At 38.4% G+C, this 26352-nt stretch overlaps 1 protein-coding gene across 1 annotated transcript in view; it reads right to left on the bottom strand.

Annotated features, from left to right (window-relative positions):
• Positions 1-255: 255 nt before the first annotated feature.
• plekhg5b (pleckstrin homology domain containing, family G (with RhoGef domain) member 5b) overlaps positions 256-26352 on the bottom strand; it is a 31339-nt gene continuing 5242 nt past the window's right edge. The window contains 13 exon segments of the mRNA XM_052092138.1: positions 256-1085; positions 1088-1203; positions 2490-2644; positions 2755-2870; positions 3233-3365; positions 3661-3780; positions 4796-4933; positions 5009-5158; positions 5286-5396; positions 6412-6612; positions 6932-7027; positions 7147-7317; positions 9492-9689. Of these exon segments, the coding sequence (XP_051948098.1) occupies positions 256-1085; positions 1088-1203; positions 2490-2644; positions 2755-2870; positions 3233-3365; positions 3661-3780; positions 4796-4933; positions 5009-5158; positions 5286-5396; positions 6412-6612; positions 6932-7027; positions 7147-7317; positions 9492-9689 (2535 nt within the window).

Consider the following 26352-nt stretch of genomic DNA (forward strand, 5'->3'; position numbering starts at 1 on the left):
ATGAATTGCGGTCACATTTTGGAACTCAGCAATGGATGAAATCGAGCTTGTGTAGCTAGAAGCGTCTGCATTCATGTACTTTTTTTAGAGTATGTTATGGCCTTTATGGGGCTTTTTTTGTTGTCATATGGAAAGAGCAGCATAAATACTCTGCCTAACATCACTTTTTTGTTCACAGAAAAATGTATATGGGTTTGGAACAACATGTGAGTAAATTATGACAACCCAAAACTAAATTAAAAGAGCATACAATACTTACGAGGCTGTAAGCGTTGAGTTGAGCACCAGTGTGGTGCGTATCCGGTAGAGCTGTGCCTGTGTGAGCTTTTTGTGCTGCTGGGGTCTATTACTGCTGCCCATTTTTTCCATGCCACTAGGGGGCGATAGCTCGCCATCTAATGCATAGCAGGGAATCTGGTTACTACCAGGCTCATGTGCTATTCTGGCTTGTCTCAATGTGTCCAAAATCATGCCTGATGGCATACTGCACGTGAGTCTGTAGCTTTCGTCCGTCTCTGCATCTATTGGTAAAGAATCGTCCGATTCCGCAGAGTTGAGTTCCAACAAGCTCCTGCTGAGTGGAGCACTGTCTAAAAATTTCACCCTCTGCTCCCATAAGTGGCGACTTCCTGTGCACTCTGTGGCTGCCCTGGCAATGCTGTGGTTACCGCGGTATTCGATGGAAAGTAGGTTGTCCTCTGAGCGGGACTTGGAGGCGAGTCTCTCCAAAAATGACAGACGGCACTGGACGTGCGGGCGACGCCTGGGTTTCAACACGTGCGCCACTGAGTTCTGTGAACCACATGAGCTCTTATCTTCCGCATCATCATATTTCAGCTCCTCGTCTTCTGTTGTCCCAAACTTGTCCTCCTTGGATTCATCTTCCATTGCGACTGTTCGGCTTTGCGTTTCCACCATGGACTCTGGCGAGAGGGTCCCATAGGCGCTGTCCATGGACATGGAACAGTATTGTGGGTCCAGGTCCGAGCACTCTTCACTGTCTGGAGGGGTTTCAAAGTTGGCACCCTCATGCGGGATGGTAGAATGGGGTGTGGGGGATCTGGTTGAACAGGGAGGGAGGACAGATCAGCATCAGGGTCTGAAGGCCCACATGGGTCAGCCTTCAAAATGGAGGGATCTAGAGACGATCCAGATTCGTCCATGTCCATCACCGACAGGGTCTCTGTGGACCCATCTGATTGGCTGAGACAGAGAAAAAAAATACAGGTAAATTGAATTGCTGAAAAAACATATCCCTAGAAGTCGACTCTTGTGTGTTTTTCAAAAGTCGATAATGTTGATATTTACAGCCTGATTTCATGAAAATTACCTGCTTGTGGCGACATGTTTGCAAAATTATATTACATGTTTCCTTGCATGTATCGCAGCAGTTCTGAGGTGAAATGTCCACTGTGGGGTGCTAAAAGCGAGTTTAATTTTTCCCAGTACAGATTAAGGTTAATGCCCTATTGAGATTTAAATAAAATTGCCCCCCCAACCCTAAACCTAAGCCTAACCGATAGTGTCATAAAAAGCACATTTGACATTGAAAATGCAATTGCTGAAGCAACCGCGTCATTTTGTGTTGCTTCTATGACACTTTCGCTCACATATTGACTTAAGTGTGTTCTTCAGAACTCCCAGCCCGGTCCTTTACATCACAAGTGCAACGCTCTATCAGTTGAACTAACATGCAATTTGATTGTGCTTAAACAAGCTTGTAAATGTAGTTGGTTATGTTATATAACCGTTAAAATGCATCTCCTTACAAGTCATGCACTATAGTAAAACTGTTTAGATGTCATAAGATAGCATAAGCATTGTGCGAGAAACAAGCAAAAAGTATGTGTTTACTGATAATCTACCCTTTTAATCATAATTTTTGCGACCGTAAATCAGTCAATGTTGTTTTAGCACCTCTAGCACGGATGCAAACTCATGAGAGGTAAAAGGTGAGAAAGTCATAGCACTTTTTCTAAATATATATGTTTAGTTGAAAACAGCTGGAAACTGCTGCGATACATATAACAAGCCATAAACCATTTTGTAAAAATTATTCTGTGAGACCAGGTTGGATCTTTATAGAGCTGGGCAACTGATTGGCAATGTAATGCTGGGATATATATAATTTAATCATAGCAAACAAGATGTACCACCAAATGTTTTATATTAAATTAACATTTACTCAAAAATAAAAGTAAAATTCAAATAAAATAACATTACTCAAAAAGCTAACGCAAGGGGCAACAAAGCACTGCTCCATTGGCTAGATGGACTTCAGCAAATAGCGATTAATCTCGAAACAGCCAAATATTGTCTATCGTGCACTTCGTAAAAACTTAAGCAAATACAATGAATGTAGATTTAATAGAGAAACAACTCAGTATGGAAAGAGACAGATATTATCAGGTGTAACAATGTAATCAAGTAGTAAAGATAATCAGGATCAACAGGGAAAATTTTAACAATATTGTGAATGTTAAATTTACCTATTACTCAGATCTTTGTGTTTATGGTGTGGTGAGCTGGCAGTAGATTTACAGCTCTCCTCATCTTCCTCCTGATCTTCCTTTTCCTCTAACCTCTGCTTCAGACAGACCTTCTGTCGACGTGCTTCCTCTGAGCGCAGCCGCTGCAGTTGATTCTAAAACAAACACACAAAATAGACCAATCGGTTAGCTTTCATTTGAGTAAACTTCCTCTTTAGTAATGGCCAAGAGAGCAATTTGCTCAGTTATCAGTAGGAAACGATACCTGCACATTGCAGATTGCATCAGTCCAACTTTTCCCCTGGGTGGCGCTGTTGGCCTGGAATGAAAAGGCGGCCACAGCACTCTTGAACTCATTGAGGTAGATGAGAACAAATGAGCCTATCACAGGAAAAGAAAAGAATTGAGAATCCTCATTCTAACTAGGCGTTATTGCACATTTTTCTCTCATTTTCTTTCAGTTTAATATAGAGATGTGAAGAATGAACTTGAACCAATGAGATTTCTCTGTGGGTGGAGCATAGTGCAAACAAAACTTGAAACAAGGCATCCGTAAAAATGTCTTGACGGGTGATGATGTTAACGATAATGTCTTGTTAGAACAAAAAGTGGATATGGATAAGCAATGGATGCAGTGTATTACTTGACACTCTACCATGTTAACTACTCTTGTTACATATAAAATGTGTTGTGTTGTTATACAGTAAATATGAAGTGGTGTTAAACTGAGCTTAAATTCTCACCCGTGTCTTTAAGCTCTTTGCACACAACATTATGGAGGAGGAGGGGCTGTCTGACCACCTTCACCTTCTCCAAACGCTTCACTGGTTTAGTGATCAGCAGCAGATCAGTGAACAGGAAACAGTAAACATCCATCTATATATGAAGAAATACACAAATACAGTCACACTACAGTATTACAAATTATACATAAATTAAACTTAATGACACCTCCATCTATAATAAAAGAAGGTAATTTACGCTTATATAACAAACATATATTAAACAAAAACACACAATTTGCATTTAAACACTTTTACAAATTGCGATTAAAAAAACAAAACAAATAATAATAAATTGCAATGTTTACCAATGTTCCCCAAATTTTATAAATGCTTCCAGATCTTTTGAAGGAGTCCAAGTGAAAGGTTTGAATGGGATTTAAACTAACCCTGCTGTCTTTGCCCTCTTTCATGCGGAGCGCCCCCTCCAGGTGCAGTTGCCTGGTCTCTTCTGGTGAGGTGTCAATCATGGGCGCCATCAAGTCAATACAGCTGAACTCTTTCAGAGCCTGAGGACATGCGAATTTGGCATGAAAAACATGCATGACAAGATTTGAAAACAGAACGATGAATCTTATGATCTCTGAGGCCATTTCCACACGAATACATATTTGACTAGAGAGAACGTTTTCGAAAGTCTGCATTTTCGGTGGAGGAAAACGCTGTTTCAGTGCAGATGAGAGGCAAAAACATTTACATTTATGCATTTGGCAGACGCATTTATCCAAAGCGACTTACAGTGCACTTATTACAGGGACAATCCCCCCGGAGCAACCTGGAGTTAAGTGACTTTCTCAAGGACACAATGGTGGTGGCTGTGGGGTTAGAACCAGCGACCTTCTGATTAACAGTTATGTGCTTTAGCCCACTACACAACCACCACTCCACAAACGTAGCAAAATCAATGCGTTTTCAATAAAAAATGTATTTATGTAGACCTAGCCTGAGTTTCAAATCTCGAACTGGGATGTTCTTTTGATTTTAATAGTCTAGATAATTTTTTATTTATTTATATAAGATCAGACATGATTCAAATCTGCAATACAGTGAGCGCGAAGGCTCTTATACAGTATGTCTAATACCAACTGTTCAGAAAAGTGCAAATCTTTTTCTGAGAATTCCTAAAATTCAAAATCTGAATTTGGTTTTAGGGTGAAAAATGGTATACTTCGTCATTAAGTCATAAACAGACATTTAGTGATTTTTATCACACTTGGGGGCCATTCGCACTGAAAACGTTTTTGCATCCGAGTTGTTTTATAATCGTGTTTCTACATAAACATCTTTGCCCGTTGCACCACATCTCCCCATTTTATCGTTTAGTCCTGGAGCTACATGCTACGTCAATTTAGAAAGCACTTAATCTTCGCCCTAAAACGTGTCTCGAGACACCTGCCTTCTGTTTTGTTCGTTGTGCTGAGACTAGCTTTTTTTGTGCAAGAATGATACGTTGAATGGCCCCTTATGCTGTCTGAAACTTTAAAGGTCATGATCGGGAGAGACTGATTTGTACACAGTTCTTACCCTCTCCACCTCTTCGCTGGCTCCCTCTACAGCCTCGTATGACTCCACTCGAGCAGAAATAGCCGCTAGTTTCTGCTGCTCCTGTCGCTGGCGCATCTGAGAGTCCACACTGTTGATGAAGCTTTCCACACACGACACCTGAGGATAAACAACACAGTCAGACGAGTACAATAGATTGCATACTACCCATGTTCAGATTTGTCCATGTCTTACCATGCTGCTGAGTGCATCTTTGGAGGTTGGGTCGTCAGTTTTCTTGAGAATGGTCTTCAAGAGCAGAGGGTATTTGGTGAGTCTCTGGTGTGGTTTGGCTAGCATGTCCGCCAGCTTCAGACGATTACACTTTTTGTTTGTTTCTCCCCACTGTATAAATATGAAAGACATTTCAACACACTAAAATTATACATTAAGAAGGTGAATATGACACTTTAGATTGCTTTTAATGCTTTGATTCAACTTCATTCTACTTGTTTTGGTTGTAGTTGCTCACCGTGATGTAGATCTTGAAGAGTTCGTTGTCTCTCAGCAGCGAGCGCATGTATTCCAAAATGCTCTCCTCCTCCATACAGTACCGGATGTATGGCTGGAACCTCGATGCAAACTAGAAGCACAAACCCACAAATGACTAAATTAAGGCATGAAACTCTGAATGGTGCAAGCTAATTTGACTTGTTATCTGTTAACCTGTCAGCTTGTTAACATGTGATATATGTCAAGCCAATCGGCTCACGTTTAAGCTGATAGGTCCTTTGATGTGTAATTGAGTAGCCAATGAACTTGCATACTCTTTCCATGCCTAGCATTTTAATTTGCTCACTTTGCAAATAAGCTGGATTCACTGCAGCGCTCTGCGAGAGTTTCCTCTGAAACCCTCCTCCTCCCCAGCACCACTGGTCTACATCTTCTACATGGGGATTGTATTTGTCTAATTGTGCAGCAGCATGTCATCCATGCTTGATACAGCATGTCTTATGTTTTTCTAATCATGCAGCAGCAACAGCAGCATGTTCACCTGCCTAACTCAGTATGTCTGTGAATGTTCTAGCAGTAGCAAGTCTCAGATCTAGTTCGCCAAGACCAATATTCTATCAATATGTCATACCCACATTAACATGCTAAATATTTGAGTTGTCATGCCTGAAGTCTTTTAACAATTTTTTGCAGATGATCAACTCCTTTAAACTTGAAAATTGCCACCAAATTGATGTTTTGTTTTAGAGTATTTGCTCAGAACATCGCTAAAACATTCCCTGTGTGATGCTAGAACAACCTTCAGCTGTTTTGTAACATTAAGGAGCCATTCACAATGAGCACGTTTTGTGTTCGTTTACATGGTTTTTAGATATTTTTTCTATACAAACATGTGCAAGACGGACATTTTTGACAGTTTTTTTAATTGTCTCGGATGGGAACGACATGTTTTGTTAGACATTGTGTCAAGTTCAAATGAATGTTGAATTTTAAAAAACATCTTGAGACAGTTGCGTTCTGTTATATTTATTGCTCTACCACTAGTTTTTTCTTTAAGCGTTAAAACGTGCTCAGTCTGAACAGACCTTTTGGATTCTATTAAGACATTTAGCTGGGTTGCTCACAAGCTCTGTGTTCTAACTCACCGTACTGAAACCCTGTTGCAGGTCGGTGGGTTCGATCAGACTCTGTGTGCTTCGAGCTTTCTCCAACGCCGGAAACATGACCTGGATCCACAGCCTAGTGTGCAGACATACAAGGTCCTGGATGTTGCTGAAGAGCCGGATGGGCTCAACCTCACTCAGGAGACTGTTGTCCTGTAGATTCAGCAGACCACACAGGAAAAGCTGCGAAAAATAATAAGAGACACTTTATAGACAACATAAAAACAGCATTCAAAATGCATTTAACTTTTGTAATGTGACATATTTCCAAACATTAAACATAATAACATGATTTTAGTGTGATAAAAGTACAGTGTTGTAAGTAACTTTATTACTAACTTTATGTAAGTAGTAATATTGGATAGAACTGCACAGATAAAGTTTGTAATCCAAAGAAGATCAACATGTGAAAATCAACATTATGCCACAAATGCCATTATTTGAGCTCAACTTGCATTGAACCCTTAACATTCCAATAAAGAAAATGGTTAAAACTTCTTACATCAGTGATGACCCTGAGTTTATTGATGTATGTAGCCTCTGTTTGGATAAGTTCCCATATTGCCTCTTGCTGTTGAAACTGACGCCTGCTTAAACTCTGAAAACAAACATTTTTATGGGAAAACTGAGTCTACTACAATCAAAATATGTTTAGAAGCAGTCATATGAGAATTATTTGAAAGGTGAATGTAAATGTTACATTTGAACATTATTAACCTCTGGGTTCTCCAGGAGCTCCCTCCAGCTGTCCTCGAGGGTCAGGTTCGGCTCCTCCTCTTCTTCCTCCCAGGAATCCTGGTGGAAGGCAAGCTGAGAAGGAACCTTGGGAAGACCAAACTGCGCGTAAGCCTGTAACTTAGTATGAAGCAGCTCCACGCGGTCCACTTCCTAACACACACACACACACACAAAGGAACAAATAAATTCAAAAATAATTCAGCAATGTTCATTCCAGAAAGATTCAATTTAACAGATAGTTCCACCCATCTGTTAAAAATAACACATATAAATGAACAAAACAACAACTTAGAGGGCTTAACACATTTAAAGGGATTGTTCAACCAAAAATAAAAATGTTGTCATGATTTATTAATGTTTCATGAGTTTGAGAGCAACCCAGTTGAATGGCTTAATAGAATTCAAAGGGGCCATTCAGACCGAATGTGTTCTAGCACTTAGATAAAAGCTAGAGGTAGCTCAATAAATATAACAGAACGCAACTGTCTCGAGACGCATTTTTAACTATAATGCAAAAGAGAATGATAGCCTCAGTCACCATTCACTTGCATCTTTTTTCCATTCAATGAAAGTGAATGGTGACTGAGGCTATCATTCTGCCAAACATCTTCTTTTCTGTTCCACAGAAGTAATTAATACGGGTTTGTAACAACATAAACATTTTTGGATGAACCATCCCTTTGAATCCAACAAATTAGCAAAATTGCAGTCTAATTTACATCTGTAGACCACCATCAGCTGGACAGACAATTCAGGTGGCTGTCTGTCTTTTCCAAGAAAACACACCCGACAGGGTTTTTGACACCTTACAATTAAACCCCATCCACTCACATCACCGATAGCCCATGTGCCACTGGGGCTTTTGTCCTTTAACGGGATGACTAGTGTACTTATGACAATGAGTCGTTTGCATTGAGTGCTTTCAGACAATAGGGACCAAACACAGATGGACTAGGCTGCCCTGTAGTGTCTACTGGAGATGGGTGTTTGGCCCCAAGTAACCCTTCCTTTGTGATTGCAGAGTCCCAATGGGACATAAGGACAGCCCCTGAGTCTCTTCTATTGGGTTTTCATGCTTTTTGTGAATGAGGGGATGTTTGAAATGGCATGTGAGTGACAGCTACTGTCTCTATTAGTCATGCATCTGGTGTAACCGTGGGCTGAAACCCTTCTGAGGGGGTAGTTTATATTGAGGGTAATGAGATTTGGGAAAACAAGCACTGATTTTGTACGTTGTATTGTGTTAGTCATCTGTTGTTACTTTAACATCCCAAATTATTGATTAACTATAAAACAACTAGATGTTGTACATTTTCTGAAGAGGTGCTCGCCCATGCAAATGTTGCCGCCACAATGCTGGGATGTTGTGGCTGGTTGGTAAATGCCAAAGTATCAGTTTTCACGTGGTGCTACATCTCAGGCACAATGTATGTGACAGCAATTCCATTAGCACAGTTTGTGGGACGTCTGCATCCAGTGATGACTTCAGAAAGCAGTCATAGCGCGCATGCATTGAACGTGTTCATACACACTGAAAAGGCTGAGCACTCGAGACAGAACGGCACAAGAAAAATTAAATAATACCCTAGCCTTTTACTGGCCCAAGTCAAAAAAGTGCAATCCCACTTGATATTGTGGTCACTAGATATAGCTCTGGTCCTTTCTTCATAGTGGATGCATTATTTTTTTCTCTGCTCGTTTTATTGCCGGCAGGTGAAAATTTTAAGTCCCATTGAGTAGATGAGTATTAGCACACCTCTCCTCAATTTGGGGTATAATTCATGTACAGATCACAAGCAGTGCCCAACTCAATGTACGAGCAATATTTATAGTACTATAGTCATATGTTGCCATTGCGATATGTCGCCGTTTAATACATTGTGATGCATCACAATATCATAATTGGTTTGCGACTGAAAACATAATTGGTTTGCAAAATATCAGAATTGGTTCATGACAGAAAACATCACTGGTTCGCAACATATCATCTGGTTTGCAACTGAAAACATCAATGGTTCGCAAAAAAAGTGGTTTGTGACAAAAAAAACTCATTGGTTTGCAAAATATCAGAATTGGGTTGCAACTGAACATGCCAACGGTTTGCAAAATATTCGTTTGTGACTGCAAACCTCATTGGTTCATAAAACATTATAATGGGTTTGCGACATATAAATGGTTCGTTATATAAGTGCCATCACCCTTATATTTGAGTTTGTTTTGGCTTGTCCAATCATCTTTATGAGATTTACAGGAAATCAGGCCAGACAATGAACTTCCTTACCTTACAAAAGATGGTGGTATGAAGTGTATGTTGGGGTATTTACCTTTCCAGATGATGCAGCACCAAAAAAGACGCTGAAACGATTGGTGGCACGGTTCTTCGGTCCAGCGGCCCCGCCAGTCAGAGAACCTCCAGGAGCTACGCTTGGTAAAGACCCACCAATCATGGACAGAGTATCCGGGGATGGGATGTTGACATCGCCCAGAAACTCAGTCATGTTCTTCCTCCGACGGGCCTGACCCTGTGGGAAGAGAGAGAGGGAAAAGACAGTAAAATCTGTGTGACAACTTTGTTGAATCACAGAGTTTACAAATGCAGAAAGTTAGGGAGTTTTGAAGAAGTATATCAACAAGAATGTCAAGGACAACAGGTAGAGTGATAAGAGAGAGACCATTATCAGTATCTGCATACTACATGGGAGATTGAATGAGAGGGTGTGCGAGAAAGTTGTAAACAGAGATCTTTAACAAAATTTAGCAGCAAAGATTGATCTAAACCAATTCAATCTCATCCACAAAAAACACAAACAATAAGTTGCAAATCGATATACATTACCATTCAAAAGTTTATATATGCCTACTCGTACAATCTAAAATGTACAATAATAGTAAATCAATCTATGAAATCACACAAATGAAAATGTGAATTATGTAGTAAACAAAAATGTGAAAGAAACCATAAAACTTCCCATCAATGAGTTTTTAAGGTCATGAGAAACATAAAATCAGTCCAATGTGTTAAAACAGGTAAAAAAAAAACGATAAACCGGTAAAAAAAAAAATTGTCAACCAGTATACATTTTATGTAATATTTCTAATCGCAGTTTTGGAAAATGCCACCACTTTGTAAGGAAAATTTAAAATTGAGCTTAATTTCACATTTTCCTTACAAAGTGTTTGCATTTTCCCATTTTCCCTAGCTACAGTAAATATCCGCTTCTTGAAAAAATAAAAACATAAGGGCTCCTGTAAACTAATGACATCAGCAGAAACAACAATACAATATGACTCATATGGACTTTCCAAACAATGAATTCCTGCTGAATACGTTACAATATCCGCATTACATCATACAGGTCAAAGAGGCCAACAACCCCACTCTGAAAGATCAAGACTGCCATTGTTTCATCAGTATTTGTTCTGCAACTGTAATGTCTTTCTAGACACACTCCATCTTAAGAGCTCCAGTGAGTTAAACAAAACAAACAGCTGTTTAGTATCTAAGGAAGTAGTAATCTCACTGCGCGGGAGACAGTCGGCCTGTTGACCTTTCTCCAAGCGCAGGGAATTCCTCTGCCCTGAGTGCCGTTACCCACTAATAACTCCTGCAAATTCCACAGAGGACTACGACATATTTGGGGAATGCTCAAAAAAACAGGAAAGTTGTAAAGACACAACAATGGAATTCCCTAAACAAACACGGGGAAAGCAGTTCCTTGTCGCAATAACAGAAGCATTGCATTTTGATGCTTATCAAATTTTGTATTTTTTGAGATTTCTTTGTCAGGTGTCCTTTGTGATGTTAAATGTGTTTTGTGCATATTGACACAATTAAAGGGTGATGCATTAAAACAAAACTAAATGTATGTATTTCTACAGTGGGATATAAAATCTATTTAAATCAAGAAATAAAAAAAGTTAAAAAATTATCTTTAAGCAATGTTAACAAATTGGAGAAAACAAATTCAGCACACAATATATTTTTTTCTCAAATGTTACAAAAAAGTCATTTATTTCTATACATGTTCATGTAGAGGAAAGTTCACATTAGCCCATAATCAGCAAACAGAACAGAATTCAGAAGTCTTTACATTATGTTTGTTTATTTGAGTGTTTGTAGAAAAATCTGTCTCTTTGTTCCAGATGTTTTTATTTTATTGCTCGACTTGGTTTATTATATTGACGCACAGATATAAATACATATTGCATTTCACTGGATAGTCAGAATGGCTCAGGTGGTAGAGCAGGTTGGCTGCCAATCGCAGGGTTGGCGGTTCGATTCCCAGCCCACATGACTCCACATGCAGAAGTGTCCTTGGGCAAGACACTGAACCCCAAGTTGCTCCCAATGGCAGGCTAGCGCCCACCTGGCGTGTGAATGTGTGAGTGAATGGGTGATTTGGACACCATGTAAAGTGCTTTGGTAACCTCTAAAGTTTAAAAAAAAAGTGCTATATGAACGCAGACCATTTACATGATGCATTTATAATCAGAATATGTCCAAATTCCTAGTACCATTCTTGTGCATGCAAATGTAGTGTCTGTCTCAGTTCTTTTCTCCAAAGGTAATCAAGTTTCTTAATTTACCAATCAAACCATTGAAGAGCATTTTGTATCAAACAACACAATTCACTACCAAGCCATGAAACACTCCTATTAAAACGGTCACAAATGTATGTCTATATAGAATGGTACCGGTTTGACAGAGTAATCAAAAACTTCTACAACTGAGTAAATAATAGAAATGTGGATTGGCCAGTATGCCCCTCTTTCTAAATTTAGAACTGGGCCAAAGCAGCAGCCTAACTGAGAGCTTTGATGGGGAGATTTGTGCAGAATCTGGGGTGATCGGATGAGGACACAGATGTCAGGAAATGTCCCTACTTTGGTGAGGACGGACACTCCATCAGCCCAGGGACAACACCTCTGTTAGACTACTACAATCATGGACCACTGAGATGATTCAAATATGATGCATTAAAAAAAGAAATGTTTATGTACTTATACAGCGTATATAAGTAAATCTGAGTTCACGCTGAAAATCTGAGATTTCTGAATATTCTAAACAATGAAATGCTACTGTAAAATAAATAAGAAATATTTAAGATTCTGCACTATATCTGGGTCACAAAATAAGAACATTTGTGACACTGACCATGTCAACTCCTTCATATTCCATTGAAATCATGCTGGATGACATGAAGCTCGAATGCATGTTGTCATTAAAGTAAAAGTGGGGCAGACCAAAAGGCAGAAGAAATTCTAAAATTCACGTCAATTTTTCAAATGACTTTTTCAGTGAAATTGTTACATCGCTAAAATTGGTGTTGGAAAAAAACCTGTATTAAATAAAAAAAATTGCCAATTTATCCGGTTACATTTATACTATCAAAGAAGGATCAAAAGAAACCCTCCTGTTGAAAGCCCCACATCTATAATTTACACATATCGTGGGCAATCTAAATGTGGCAAACAGAACTGTGAACAATCAATATTCTACTTCTCCATCAAATTAAACTTTAAAGCAACACACAAGACCTTAAATAAACTAAAAGCTTTAGTTCACCCAAAAATGCTAATTTTGTCATCATTTACTCCTCGTGTTGTTTCAAACCCATTTGACATTCTTTCATCTGGGGAACACAAAAGTAGATGTTAGGCAAAGTGACAGCCTCAGTAACCATTCACTTTCATTTTATGGAGAAAAAAAAAAAAAAGATGCAATGAAAGTGAATAGTGACTGAGGGTAACATACTCCCTAACATCTCTTTTTGTGTTTCATGGAAGAAAGTCACAAATGTTCAGAACAACATGAGGGTTAATAAATGATTAGAATAAACATTTTAGGCGAATAATCCTTTTAATAAGCAAAAACTAATTTTTAACCTTACATAGCACCACTAAAACAAATAATTGCCATGTTAATTAACATGAAATTATTTAAAAATAAAATACAGCACCATGATACAAAAGTTGCACATGCTATGACACCCCCTTTGGGATCAGCTGTGCCCTTAATCTCTATGTTTCTTACTCTCTCCAAAACTGCAAACGTATTGAATGGCCAGTGAATTTATGAAGCAGAACAGGGTTCCCAGAGCATTTGCTCAACTCACCATAGTAGCGAGCGACATCTGAAAATCGAAGAAGACCATGATAATCTTTCAGCAGAGTTCACAGCGTCTGACCCATGGTTGAGCCAGCTGCTTCAATCACTCAAAGCCGATAGATACACGAGTACAACTGCCTCCGCAACACTTGCACAGATGTCAAATGGGTTTCCGAGCAAAAATAATTGTGCTAAAATGGGTAATCGCTAATTCAGATTCAGTCCTCCTTGATTTCCATGTAAAAACATACAAGGTGCATCAAGGCTCCCTACTTGGTCCTCTGTAGTTATCAGAAAAAGTCAACCTGCGATCAGAGGTAAAGCTGACCAACTGAGCTTGCTTTCCTGCATTACTGAATAGGACAGCCCAAATGCCATGGCAACTAGGAGGACCCTATCCCATTGTGTGGGGCAGGAAAGAGAGGTGTGGCTGCTCAGACAGAGGGTGACATGTAAAGAGGGAGGGGATAAGAAGACAGTTTGCAGGGTTTCAACACATCCTCGTTCCTCAAAGATTCCAGCCAACAATATGTTTTGCAGGACATAATTTGTGTTAAGTTCTCTGAAATAAGTTTAATTGGAACTTTGTGTTGCAGTCACATTATGTTAGAGCTGTTCTGAGATGTGGGTGAAAAATAATAAACTTAAGGCAATGGGAGATCTGCATACTGAAAAAGTAATTTCATAACAAATGCTTCTAAAGACTTGCGTGTAAGTATAAGAAGGTCTAGATTTACCCCATTTACTTTCTCAAAACACATTGCTGGTCTTATTGAGAAGACTTTATAGGTGCATGTTATTCCAAAGAAAATATCTTTAATCAAAATATAACATCTAAATTATTTTAATAACTCTGTCTCCACCAAGACATCTCATTTCCAACCCCTTCTTACCAACCACCTGTCATGTAGAGACAAATTTTCGCAACCCAATCAATTACTGATGGATAATCGAATCCCACCCTACTATTCTTCTTTACTTTGTGAATATACGGTTTCACTCAGAAATGCAGCAAATTACAGAAGTAACATGGATTGCAAACGCAGTTTCATCCATTATAGCCATTAATGAATCTATCATTACGAGAGCATCTGATGATTTTCTGCATTTATGATGAAATCAAAATGAAAGTAGCATGAAGCTCCTGCTCCACATTAGGAGTGATTTCCCAAGTGTGCTTCTCTTCCTTCCAGTTTCAGGGAAATGACCTCTGGAATATAAAAGAGTGGGGAATCCCAGATATGTGCTGCAACAAGTCTAGACTTCAGTTGTTTGGTCTGTATCCTCACTACAGATCTGAGTGTGCCAAGCCCAGCCAATTTCAGGTTAAAGATCTTTAAGGAAATGACTTAGTGGATACATATTCCAGCTTACTTATGCTCAACCTGTGACCTGCAGGCTTTGACCATTATACTAAGAGCTCAGTAAATTTAAAAAATAAGTGAGCATGTCTGCTTAAGAAAGACCTTATTCACACTGTTAAATACAGATCTATAAACTCCAAATGTATAATTAAAGGGTAACTAAACCTTAAACCAACTTTTTTTAGTTAATGATCTGTAAGAATGGGGCTTTATTAGTACTGGTCATTGATTCAAGTAATTTTTTTGACATTTGTGTATAAAGTGTTTTAATTCTACAATATATGGTGTAAAAACGTCTGAGTGCTGCCCTCTTCAGGTTGAACGGTGGCTACTGCAGTTGAATTTTCCTATTGGCTGTTTGCGGTAGTTCATGATGTAAGCGGTGAGAGCTGACGTAAGCAGGTTCCAGCTCACCAAGCCCTTGGTACGAGCTACCACGCCCATGGCAGTATAAAAACCATCTCGTTTCGTCAAAACCACTGTAGCGAGTCAGGAGTTGGAATTGCGAGTATTGCATCGTCGGATGCCGATCGCGATGCGGGAGTTAAAACCACAGTTTGAGCCAGCGGCTCGAATTGATATGGCTCCGGCCCTGTGTCCACAGACAATTCACCCTCCTCCACTTCAGGTGAAGGTGGGGGAGAAAAGTCCTCGACTTCAAAAGACCGCTCCGTGGCAAAGCTACTTGCGTCACTCCAGTCACTCTCCATTTTAGAGTCTGACAGCAGCTGTCAATTAATCCGTCACTACGGGTCTCAGGTGCACGCCCCCCCGCTCAGCCACGCCCTCGGTTCGTCCCCTCTATCCCCGCTGGGGTCTGCCAACTTTTCCAGCATTTTTCAAATATTGCTAGTGGGTGGAGTCAGACTCTGAGCAGGGGTTTAGTTACCCTTTAAGGGCTTTCAAGCAAGGGTTACTAAAAAGCTGCAGTTAAGTTGCAATTCATTTATTTGAAACTTAAAGAAATGTTTGGGGAGCAATTACAAGTTAAGCTCAAACGAAATCATTGGTGGAATAATGTTGATTACCGCAAAAAGTTATTTAGAACTTAAAAAGCAATAATCGAGGTTACGGTGAACGGCGCCAAACAGTAAACTTTCAAAGTATAGCCACAAGATGTAAACAATAGGCTTGTTAACATGATTTCAGTGTAATAAAAATGTTCTCTGTAAAGTGAAATCCAATTTTACAACTCGTTGCTATGATGACGATACACTGTAAACACTGTAATTTGCTAGAACAGTAGTCCACCACCAAAACAACTATTTAAAAAAAACTTTACAGCTCAAATAATACACAAGTTTTAACCAAAAAATGAATGTAAGTGCTTTTATAAAATTATAAGCTTCACATTTCTGCCTTGAAACCCTCCAAAAATTGGCCCCATTCACTTCCATTGTAAGTGCCTCACTGTAACCTCAATTTTTGCCCTTTTTTAAGAAAATAAGGGATGAGTCTAAATACTTTTCAGTGGTAATCAACATTATGCCACAAATGTTGTTTGAGCTTAACTGGCATTGAACCTGGAAAAATCCTTTAAGTGTCACAACACAAAGGTCTCAGTCACCATTCACTTTCAATGTATGGAACATCTCTTTGTGTGTTCCACGGAAGAAAGTCATAGGTATATGAAACTACATGAGTGTGTTAATGAACACATAATTTTCATTTTCGGTTCGACTATCCCTTTAAGGAGCCAATGCAAGACTTTTAGGTGTGGTAGTAAAAATATAATAGATAATCGTTACAAAGATGAAGATGAGAACAGCTTTTAAATCAACAGTTTGTAAAACAAAGAAAGGTAATGTGAAATTACAAACACTCACAAAAACTATTTCTGACCAGATCACATTTGCTTTCATCAGCCTTGCCTTTAGTGTCAACACAGGCAAATTTCAGGGCCAACAACACCACAGTGACCCATGTCAATTAGTCAAAGCAGGGCCCAAACAAAGAGCCATTGAAGCTTAAGGCTGGACAATTAATCAGTCATCAAAGCCAGTGACTAGTATGATAGCACCTTATCACCTGACGAGATAAGAGCATCTGTCTAGCACAGGGGCCCACACCTGCGCCATGTAGTGCAATTCCACTAACAGCTTTCCATTACGTGCATTTTTATCCTCCATTACGCATTGCCACGTAGACTTTTCCCCTTCAATCCAAACATTTGCTCAATGAGAAATTGTCAAACAATTCCCAGAGATGGCTAATCATGGGAATGGGAGTTCTCTAAAGTGATGGTATCCAGGAGTTTAATCATTAACACACAAGTCATTGAGGCATAAACACTCAAAATCAGGCAGAATGAGTAAAGCACTGACATGAACCTTGAGAAACTGTCATTCCGGTAACATGGTGCATCATGGCTGAAAGCACACCAACTAGAAGTTCAACAGTCAACAAGTTCTATAGTCATAGATGGTGCAGTAACATCATTGCCTTACCTGACATTTTGTTGGTGATTGACTCTGGAAAAATTCATCAGACAGGCCTTCAGGAACAATGTGGAGAAGATCACAACTGTGCCACGAAGAAAGGCGACCAAAACGCACCATGATGCACCTGACTGAACTGTCCTGCCCTAACATTCAGCAGTCAACATCCAGAGGTCAAGAGACAAGCTACAAATCCCAAACGTGCTCCGTAAAACTGCGAGAAAACTAAATTAAGAGAGAGTAGTTTATAAGCTTTTGCCCCGAGACACAAATTTACTCCTCCCAAATCCTCCAAAGCCATTATCATCATAACAGTACACAACATTTACACAACAGATGCTGACCACTCCCACAGGAGGGCTAGCATGACCTCCATAAAAGATGACTTCCTTATACTATGGAAATATATAATTTATAAACTGTGTTTAAATTATAAAATATAATAAACTATCATATAAAATTAATAATATAAATCTAGTATGTATTAATATATAACTAATATTAATTTTCATAATTAAATGTATATTTAAAAATATAACAATTACATTAACAATTACGTTATTCCTAAATTTGTATAATATATATATATATATATATATATATATATATATATATATATATATATATATATATATTAGTACTTTTTGTATTTATATATATATATATATATATATCTAATACATTTGTGTATATTATATTTATATATTTTGCATATAATATGAAATAAGTAATATATATATACACAATTTATAACAATTCATTAATTAAATATTTATAACATATAATAAAATGTTATATTTGTATTATTAATTATATTTTAAGTTATATATTTTATTATAAGCTTATTAATATTATAACTTGCTGAAAAAGGGAAATAGTGCCGACATGCCAATAAAAATAATAATAATGAACAAAACAACATTGACATTTAGTCCATAACATCAGTGCCTGTTTACAATTAATATTTTGTGTTACCTTTTATATAACACAAAAATTAAAGGAACAGTTCATGGCTAAAAAAAAAAATTCTGTCACCACTTACTCACCCTCTTGTTCTCCCACATTTACATAGCCTATGTCAACAGTTTATTCCATTGTATGAAAAGAGATGCAAGAAAAGAGAACGGTGACTGATGCCAACATATTGCCTTCCTATTTTCTTTTGTTTCCCATGCAAAACAGAAAAGATATTTGGATTTAGAAGAACACAAGTGTGAGTAAATTATAGAATATATATTTTTAGGTAAACTATCCCTTTAAGACTAATTTACAGTCAACATTTTAAGTACTTTGTGACACTGAGTTTTAGACTCAAATTAAAATACATAATGTCAACCACCAATTATCATTTCTAAAATGTAAGATTCCTCCCACTCCTAGTTTCCCATGAAGATAAAGGCCATTTTGATGCTAACGTCACATTCTGTTCTATTGTCTTTGAGTGTTAATGATCAGAAACAAATTTTATGGTAATTGTGTTAACTTTACAAGAACATCAATCAGGTGTCAAGGGCAGTTCTGTGTTGATTGCCCAGGTAAATAAATGATTACTGTTTGCATTGTAGTGATTGCAAAACAAAGAGAAACCTGCTATGTGCAAATTTGTCTGACAAATGTTACCATACACCTCAAATAAAACCTTAAACACATGGTGCATTGCATAAGTTTTGATCCTTTAGTTAAAAACAATTGCAGTCTAAACATGACTGCTCCAGCACCAACCACAAAGCTGTGATATTAATACAATTTTAGCCCAGTCTCTTTTCAGCGCGTTCAAACGGGAAGAGGAAAAGGCTCGTTTCCTGAACAGATGTTGTGCACAGGTGATCTTTGATATTCCATTGACTGAGCCATGTTTGATCAAACAACATATTTCCCTTTTTAATGGTCCTCTGACAACATTTGATGCCATTTTCAAGTCTTCTTAAACAGTGGAGACCAAATATTCACATTTGATAAAACTTTGATCTTTAGTATCATGCTAAAGGTTTTAATTGTAGACAGCAATGAAGACAATACTGTGTGCATTTCAAAATAACTTTACACCTTAAGCAACTTTCTAGCTATTGTTCAGCATATTTATTATTTATCTTATACACAGTGGCCCCAAAAAGTATTTAGATGCTTAAACCACACTTAAAAATGTAATGTGAAAAATTTGCATAATTTAAAATTTAAAATAAATTGTTACAGAAAACATCTAGTTAAGTTGAACCTACTCAGCAAAATGAAAATGTATATATTTTTTTAAAAACACAATGCATGCATTTTTACAGTAAAATTTATGTTTAACAAGACAATACATTATAAAAAAAACCAAATACAAAATTTGGGTGAAAAACAATAATTAGGTATTCCCATAAGTCACTGCGTCATTGCTTTGGATGATATTTTATTGAAAGAAAATCTTTTTATATAATTAAATTGCTTTGGGGTGTTTTGCTACACTTTATGTTTTAGTTATTATTGCATTATTTTTGTGACAGTGAGTATTTAAACATTTATGCATTGGCCCCATTCACTTCCATTGTAAGTGTCTCACGGTAACCTTGAATTTTGCCCTTTTTAAAGGAAAGGATTTATAAAAACATTATATACACAAATGCTGTCGATTGAGCTTAACGTGTATTAAACCCGGAACATTCCTTTAGAATTTAGGTCTAAAATTTATACATAAGTGTCAAAACACTTTTTGGGGCCACTGTATGCATCATTTTAGATACATATTACATATTCATTGGTTGTTGGGCATGTATAACAAGATCGTGATTCACTCCTAAATGCATTATAATTACATACATTTCTGTCTCACTGTGTGGGCCCCTGAGGGCAACAGAGATGTCTGATCTAATTATCTACAAAGCTGTGTAATATACCTCTCTCAGGTCATAAGATACACGGTACAGTCCTCAGGCAAGATTACCTGTAAGTTCACCTCTCTAATTTAGGACGTCTGTGTGGGTGAACTTTGAGGCCAAAATGCCAGCTTGCACGATCAATTTAATGTTATTTGTCTAATGCAAAAGAGACACAGTTTAAAGGTCAAGCAGGGGCACCTAAGGTCTGTGAGGTCAGACATGCGTAAAACAGGACATAGGGAATTCAACTAAAATGGTCATTTACTTATGTCATTCTAAAACTTAATGGTTTTCCTTTTTCTGCAGAACACAAAAAGAGCAGGTCGCTCTTTCATTTAATTACAATGAATGGGGACTGGAGAGTGCAAGCTTCAATAAGGACGCAAAAGGCACCATACGAGTATCAATTAGTAGTACATATGACTTTTGTGCTATATTGCAAGTCTTCTGAAGACATACGTTAGCTATGTGTGAGGAACAGACTGAAATTTCAGTCATTATTCACTGGAAATACTCCCACTAATATGTTAACCGCTGTGACCGGATCTTTAAATCAGTGAGTTGAACTTGAAGACGGAATTGGTCCGATTCATGAACAAATCATTCAGACAGGTAGTGAAATGGATCAACTGATTCTGTGAAAAGACTCATCTCAAAAGAATATCATAAATGTGTCAATTAGAACTATGTCAGATGTCGAGATGTTATGAGATTCAGTGCCTAATTACTCACAAATCTGTTAGTTTTTCAAACAAAGCTATTGTTTGGCTTCAGAGTACTTGGAATATAGTGCACGAGTCGTTTGCTCTACTTTTAAGGTACTTTTATGGTGCTTCAGTGTCATTTTTAAAGCTTGGAAGTCCCAGTCGTCATTCATTGTAAATGGACGGTATAGAACAACATTAATATCAAGAGAGTACATACATTTATTTGGTAAACAAATCTTTTAAAGTGACAGAATCCAAAACCTGCATTCAAAACTGGAAATCAACGGTAACAATATTAACCACAGTAATGCAGCACTACTCTTTTCAAGTGCCGTTGTATCACTGTTGTTGAGTTCATAACTTGCATATTTGTTCTGTTACGCCAATGGCCACAAGAGGGCCTTAAATATTTAGGAAAGCTGGTGTCAAAAGGAGGATTAGATTATGGTTTTGCAGGGTATGTATTAAAAACATGACTTTCACCTGAAAACTTGCTCTGTTGTGACACTTGTCTTTCAGTTGCCAGGAGTGTAAAAAAAAAAAAAATCATCGCACTACATCAAACGCTCGTGCTTCTTAAGGTCAATCCCCCCACCGCGGAGGATCTGGCCAATCAAACCTCAAAGAGGAGCCCTGGTGTCACTGCCACACCAATAATCCAAGGGGTGACGGGTTTCTTTCTAAAGGTCAGACTTTGGTGAGGGGGCAAGACACAGTGGGTGTTACCACATACAGGTCAAAGCCGTTGCAGACAAAACAAAGCAGCCCTCATAAAAATTCCAATGGAATAGTTGGCAGATAACTTGAAAATTCCATCAGCAGCAAATCAACAAACCAAGACCTGACAGAAACTAACAAATCTGATGCTTAAAGTGACAAAAATGCCCTAAAATGACATTCGGTTATCATTCAGGCAACCCGTTTGACTTGGTTTCTTCCATGTAACACTAAAGGAGAGTGCAGAATGTTTCGCCTCAGTCACCATTCATTTCCATTGTATGGAAAAAATATTCAAATGAAAGTGAATAGTGACTGAGACTAAATATTCTCAGCATCTCCTTATGTGTTTCACAGAAGTCTGTCTTTCTATTGTTGAAAAGCTGTTTGCATATAATGCAATACAACTACAAAAAGAGAGGGATGGGGGGGATCCGTTGATACCATGATGCAATTTCTCAATGGATTTTATTACCAAACAAACATGCGAATGCAAAAAGCACAAGCCTTGAATGACACCAGAGGGTACATCTGAAAAAGCAGACTGAAACAATGGTGCATCTTTTATAAAAAATAATGATGAATCGTTCCTTTTCGTCAACCAAACAGATTTGTTTGAACATTGTTTTGGAATTTTTCAATGCGTGACTGAATTTCAATTCAACAATCTGTCCTTTATAGAGCAAAAAAGCTAGATTTTTTACATGATCTGAAGTTATTAATACTCATAATGTTGATGCACATTGTTGTGGACACATTGTTGTGGAAGATATGGGCCTCTCTCAACCAAAACATAACTTGGACATTTCATGTCCCTGTGGTTGATTTTTATTCAGACAGACAGATTTCATTTTTTTCCTCAAGTTATATCATACGTGAACTCTGTAACTTTTGTGTTTATGTTGTTTTGGTCTTATACTGACACCAAGGGGACTGGATGCAACATCATTGTAGAAATTCACTACACACAGTGAGCCATGATTCATTGAATCCATGAGTGAAAGTGTATGTATACACAGGGCGGAGTAGTGTTAGGCAAGTCATGTGACCCTAACATGGCAGCTCCCACGAGTGGACCCTCTCTATGTAGAATAAAACAGCTTTTGACTGGAGTCTTCATCTCATGCGAGTGCTCATCAATTTAGATATTTTTCAAAATGACTTTTCTTTCTTTAGAAGTGAAACTTTTTTAATGAGGGAAAAATTACTGGAGTGCATGCTTTAAGGTCACATTAAAAATGCATTGAAACCTTATTTTCAGACCTTCGTCATTTATTTTAGGCACTTTTTAAATGTATCTTATGTATAGATTTGACGCGTTTAGCCTTGTCCCAGACCCAAAAAAAGTTTGTGAATTTTTTTTACGAGACTTTACTTTCTACAGTGCTAAAAGTGCCCCAAGTTGAAGAAACACCCAACCGCTATTAAAGCTTTCTAAGAAACATCAAGCTAATACAGCCTTTGGGAAAAGCTAATAATTTTCCTCTTGGGACATCCAACCTTTTATCATTTACTTAAACCATAAATCAAAAGCAGGCAGCCTGAGTAGTGGGCTTTGTAGTATTAGGTTATATACAGTAGTATTCCATTATATAGGTTATATGTGTTCAACATATATTGAGTGTATTACGGTTCGGAACTTAGAATAAAGAAGGGTATAAAAGTTATGGCTGGCTGTCGTCTCCATGATGAAGGTTATCGTTGTACCTATTAAACAACAGAACATGGTGTCAGAAGTGTAGAACTTGATGTGATAAGTTCTTACGTGAGTTAGTTTTTAGATTAGTTTCGTTCTGTCAGCTGGAAGAGAGGACTGAAAAGATAACAGTGCTAGCATAAATCAGTTTCAAGTTTCTCCGCCGGAAAAAGTCACGTTTAAAGTGGATAAAACGTTGACAGGTTTCGAATCGCGTCAGGTTTGGAAACAAAGGCGGATGAAAATCAAGTGAATGCCTTGATTTACACGATGGGTGAGGAAGCTGAGGATATACTAGCCTCTCTGCACTTAAGCCCTCAAGAAGCGAGTGAGTACGAAACAGTAAAGAACCGGCTGAGAAAGATTTTTGAGAGGGCTAAATTTAATCAGAGGCAACAGGAGGTGGGCGAATCTGTGGATCGCTTCATAACGGAAATGCATTGTTTAGCTGAGGACTGTGGATACGGGAATCTGCACGATGATATGGTGAGGGATAGACTCGTCGTGGGACTGACAGACAAAAAGCTGTCAGAACAGTTACAACTTGACCCTGAATTAACACTAGAAAAGGCTGTTGTGAGAGTTCGACAAAGTGAACAAGTAAAAAAGCAACAAGAAATGCTTAAATCCAACTTTAAAGAGGAAATCACAAATATGCAGCTGGATAGTGTGCAGGTTGAGGGAAACAGGGGAGCTAAAATAAAACAAGTGAAATCACATTATAGACAGTCAGCAAAGAAAACACCTCAGGAAAGGCCTAAAAAGTGGACATTGCGTACAAGGTGTGGAGACACAAAAGGTCATAATCTGCAGCAATGCCCCGCAAGAGATGCAAAATGCAATCGTTGTCATAAAAAGGGACATTATGCAAAAATGTGCAAAACAAAGAAAATATACGAGGTGAATGTTGCCACGTTAACGCATGATACAAATGTGGACATTACATTCTTAGGCTCATTGACAACTGATGTGGCAGGAAGTCCATGGATGACTGAAATAAAAATTAATAATCAGGCTGCGGTGTTCAAAATTGATACTGGAGCGGATGTAACTGCAGTGCCGGTGACGCTGTATAACCAGGGCCAGTTCAACAGACTGGAACATCCAGAAAGGATACTTCAGGGGCCAGGTGGAATGTCTTTAAAGGTGAAAGGGAAATTCACAGCCACCCATGTACAGAACAGGACATTTATGTTGTGGAAGGATTATACATGCCATTGTTAGGAAGACCAGCAGCCACTGCGCTTCAGCTGGTGGCCAGGCTTGATGATGTGAGCTTGGACTCAAAAGAGAAAGTGGAAAAGGAATTTCCGAAACTCTTCAGTGGCCTAGGCAAAATGGAGGGAGAGTACAGCGTTGTGCTAAAGCCAGGGGTAAAACCTTTCTCTCTCTCAGTGCCCAGAAGCATTTCCCTCCCACTCTTACCAAAGGTGAAGGAAGAATTAAGGCGAATAGAACAGCAGGGGGTTATTACAAAGGTGGAAGAGCCAACCAAATGGTCTGCACCCATGGTTGTGGTGCCAAAGAGTACAGGGAAAGTGAGAATTTGCACAAATCTCACTGAGCTAAACAAATCAGTAATGAGAGAAAAACATCCTCTCCCTTCTGTGGAAAACACTTTAGGACAGCTGGCAGGAGCTAAAGTGTTTTCTAAGCTCGATGCTAACGCAGGCTTCTGGCAGTGAAAGCCATGAAAGAACCCTGTAATGTCAGTGAAATTAGACGTTTTTTTAGGGATGATCAATCACCTTGGCAAATTCTTGCCACATTTGGCAGAGAAGACACAACCACTCAGAGACTTATTGAAAAAGTCAAACATGTGTGTCTAGGGGGCACAACATCAGCAGGCCTTTGAGAGAATTAAAGAGGAACTGACCAAACCCCCTGGTCTGGCACTGTATGATTCAAACAAGGAAACAGTAGTTTCGGCAGATGCTTCTTTGTATGGGGCTGGGAGCTGTTCTCGTCCAGAATCAAGCAGACAGAGTATGGAAACCTGTGGTGTATGCCTCAAGAGCTCTTAGTAACACAGAGCAGTGATATGCACAAATAGAAAAGGAAGCACTGGCCTCCACATGGGCCTGTGAGAGGTTTGCTGAGTTTCTCATTGGGAAAAGATAACACTTATTTTATAATTACAGAGATAATAGAGAAACATGTTTATTTATACTTCCCATAGAAGAAAATTCTTATTTGGAAAGGGGGGTGTAGTATTAGGTTATATACGGTAGTATTCCATTATATAGGTTATATGTGTTGAACATATATTGAGTGTATTACGGTTCGGGACTTATTTATGGCTGGCTGTTGTCTCCATGATGAAGGTTATCGTTGTACCTATTAAACAACAGAACAGGCTGCTCTGGATTTTTCCTAAAGGCCAGCTTTACAGAGGAAAAACAAACCAGAGTGTTTGAAGAGGAGGAGTTTGATGCGTAATACCTGAGCAATACTCTTCCAACACGCTCAGGCTTGTTTAAGGTGCATACATAACCTACATCCAAACACAGCAAAGCTTGATGGGAGATGGATGACTCAACCCAGACCTGAATACTCAAGTTTTGCTGATTTAAAGGATTAGTTCAGCCAAAGATGAAAATTCGGTCTTTATTTAGTCACCCTCATGTGCCAGCACCATGAGTGTAGCTTACCTATAGAGAAGCAACTTGGCATGTTCAGAGTCTCCATCGAACCCCAAAAATTCCCTCAATGTCCTCCACCTTGTAAATGCGACGCAAATGTATACACAGGTTACAACTACTCATGTTATAGTTTGAACAAGAAAGGGATGGGTGGGGCTGATCGGGTCGCTCAATTTAATATAAATGTTTTGATAGTGTCTAGGAGGCTCAGCGTTTATACTTTTGGGGGAGGTAAACCCACGAATGGCTTCTACATGTCAATGAAAAATACATTTGGATAGGAGAATGCTTTCTGACATAAAGTTGCATGCTTCAACTTTAAATTGTGACCAGGTCCTCGCACAAAGCTATTGTATGGCTTCAGAGGACTTTTGGACTACTTTTAAGGTGCTTTTTGTCCTGTTTGAAGCTGTTAAAAGCTTCAATCCACATTCACTGTAACTACATGGAAAAGAGCAAACTTTACAAGTCATCAAACATTTTCCTTTTGTTAAACAAGTCATCTATACAGGTTTGGAGAGACATGGGGGCGAGTCAATAATGGCAGTTTTATTTATATTTTTGAGCGAACTATTCCTTTAAAATCAAGCAGCAGTAAAGCATGTGAGCTACAGGGATGGGCTACAGTATGTGCTCATTTCTAATGCCAGTATA

This window comes from Xyrauchen texanus, chromosome 25 (genome assembly GCF_025860055.1).
Source record: "Xyrauchen texanus isolate HMW12.3.18 chromosome 25, RBS_HiC_50CHRs, whole genome shotgun sequence".
Classification (NCBI taxonomy): Eukaryota; Metazoa; Chordata; class Actinopteri; order Cypriniformes; family Catostomidae; genus Xyrauchen; species Xyrauchen texanus.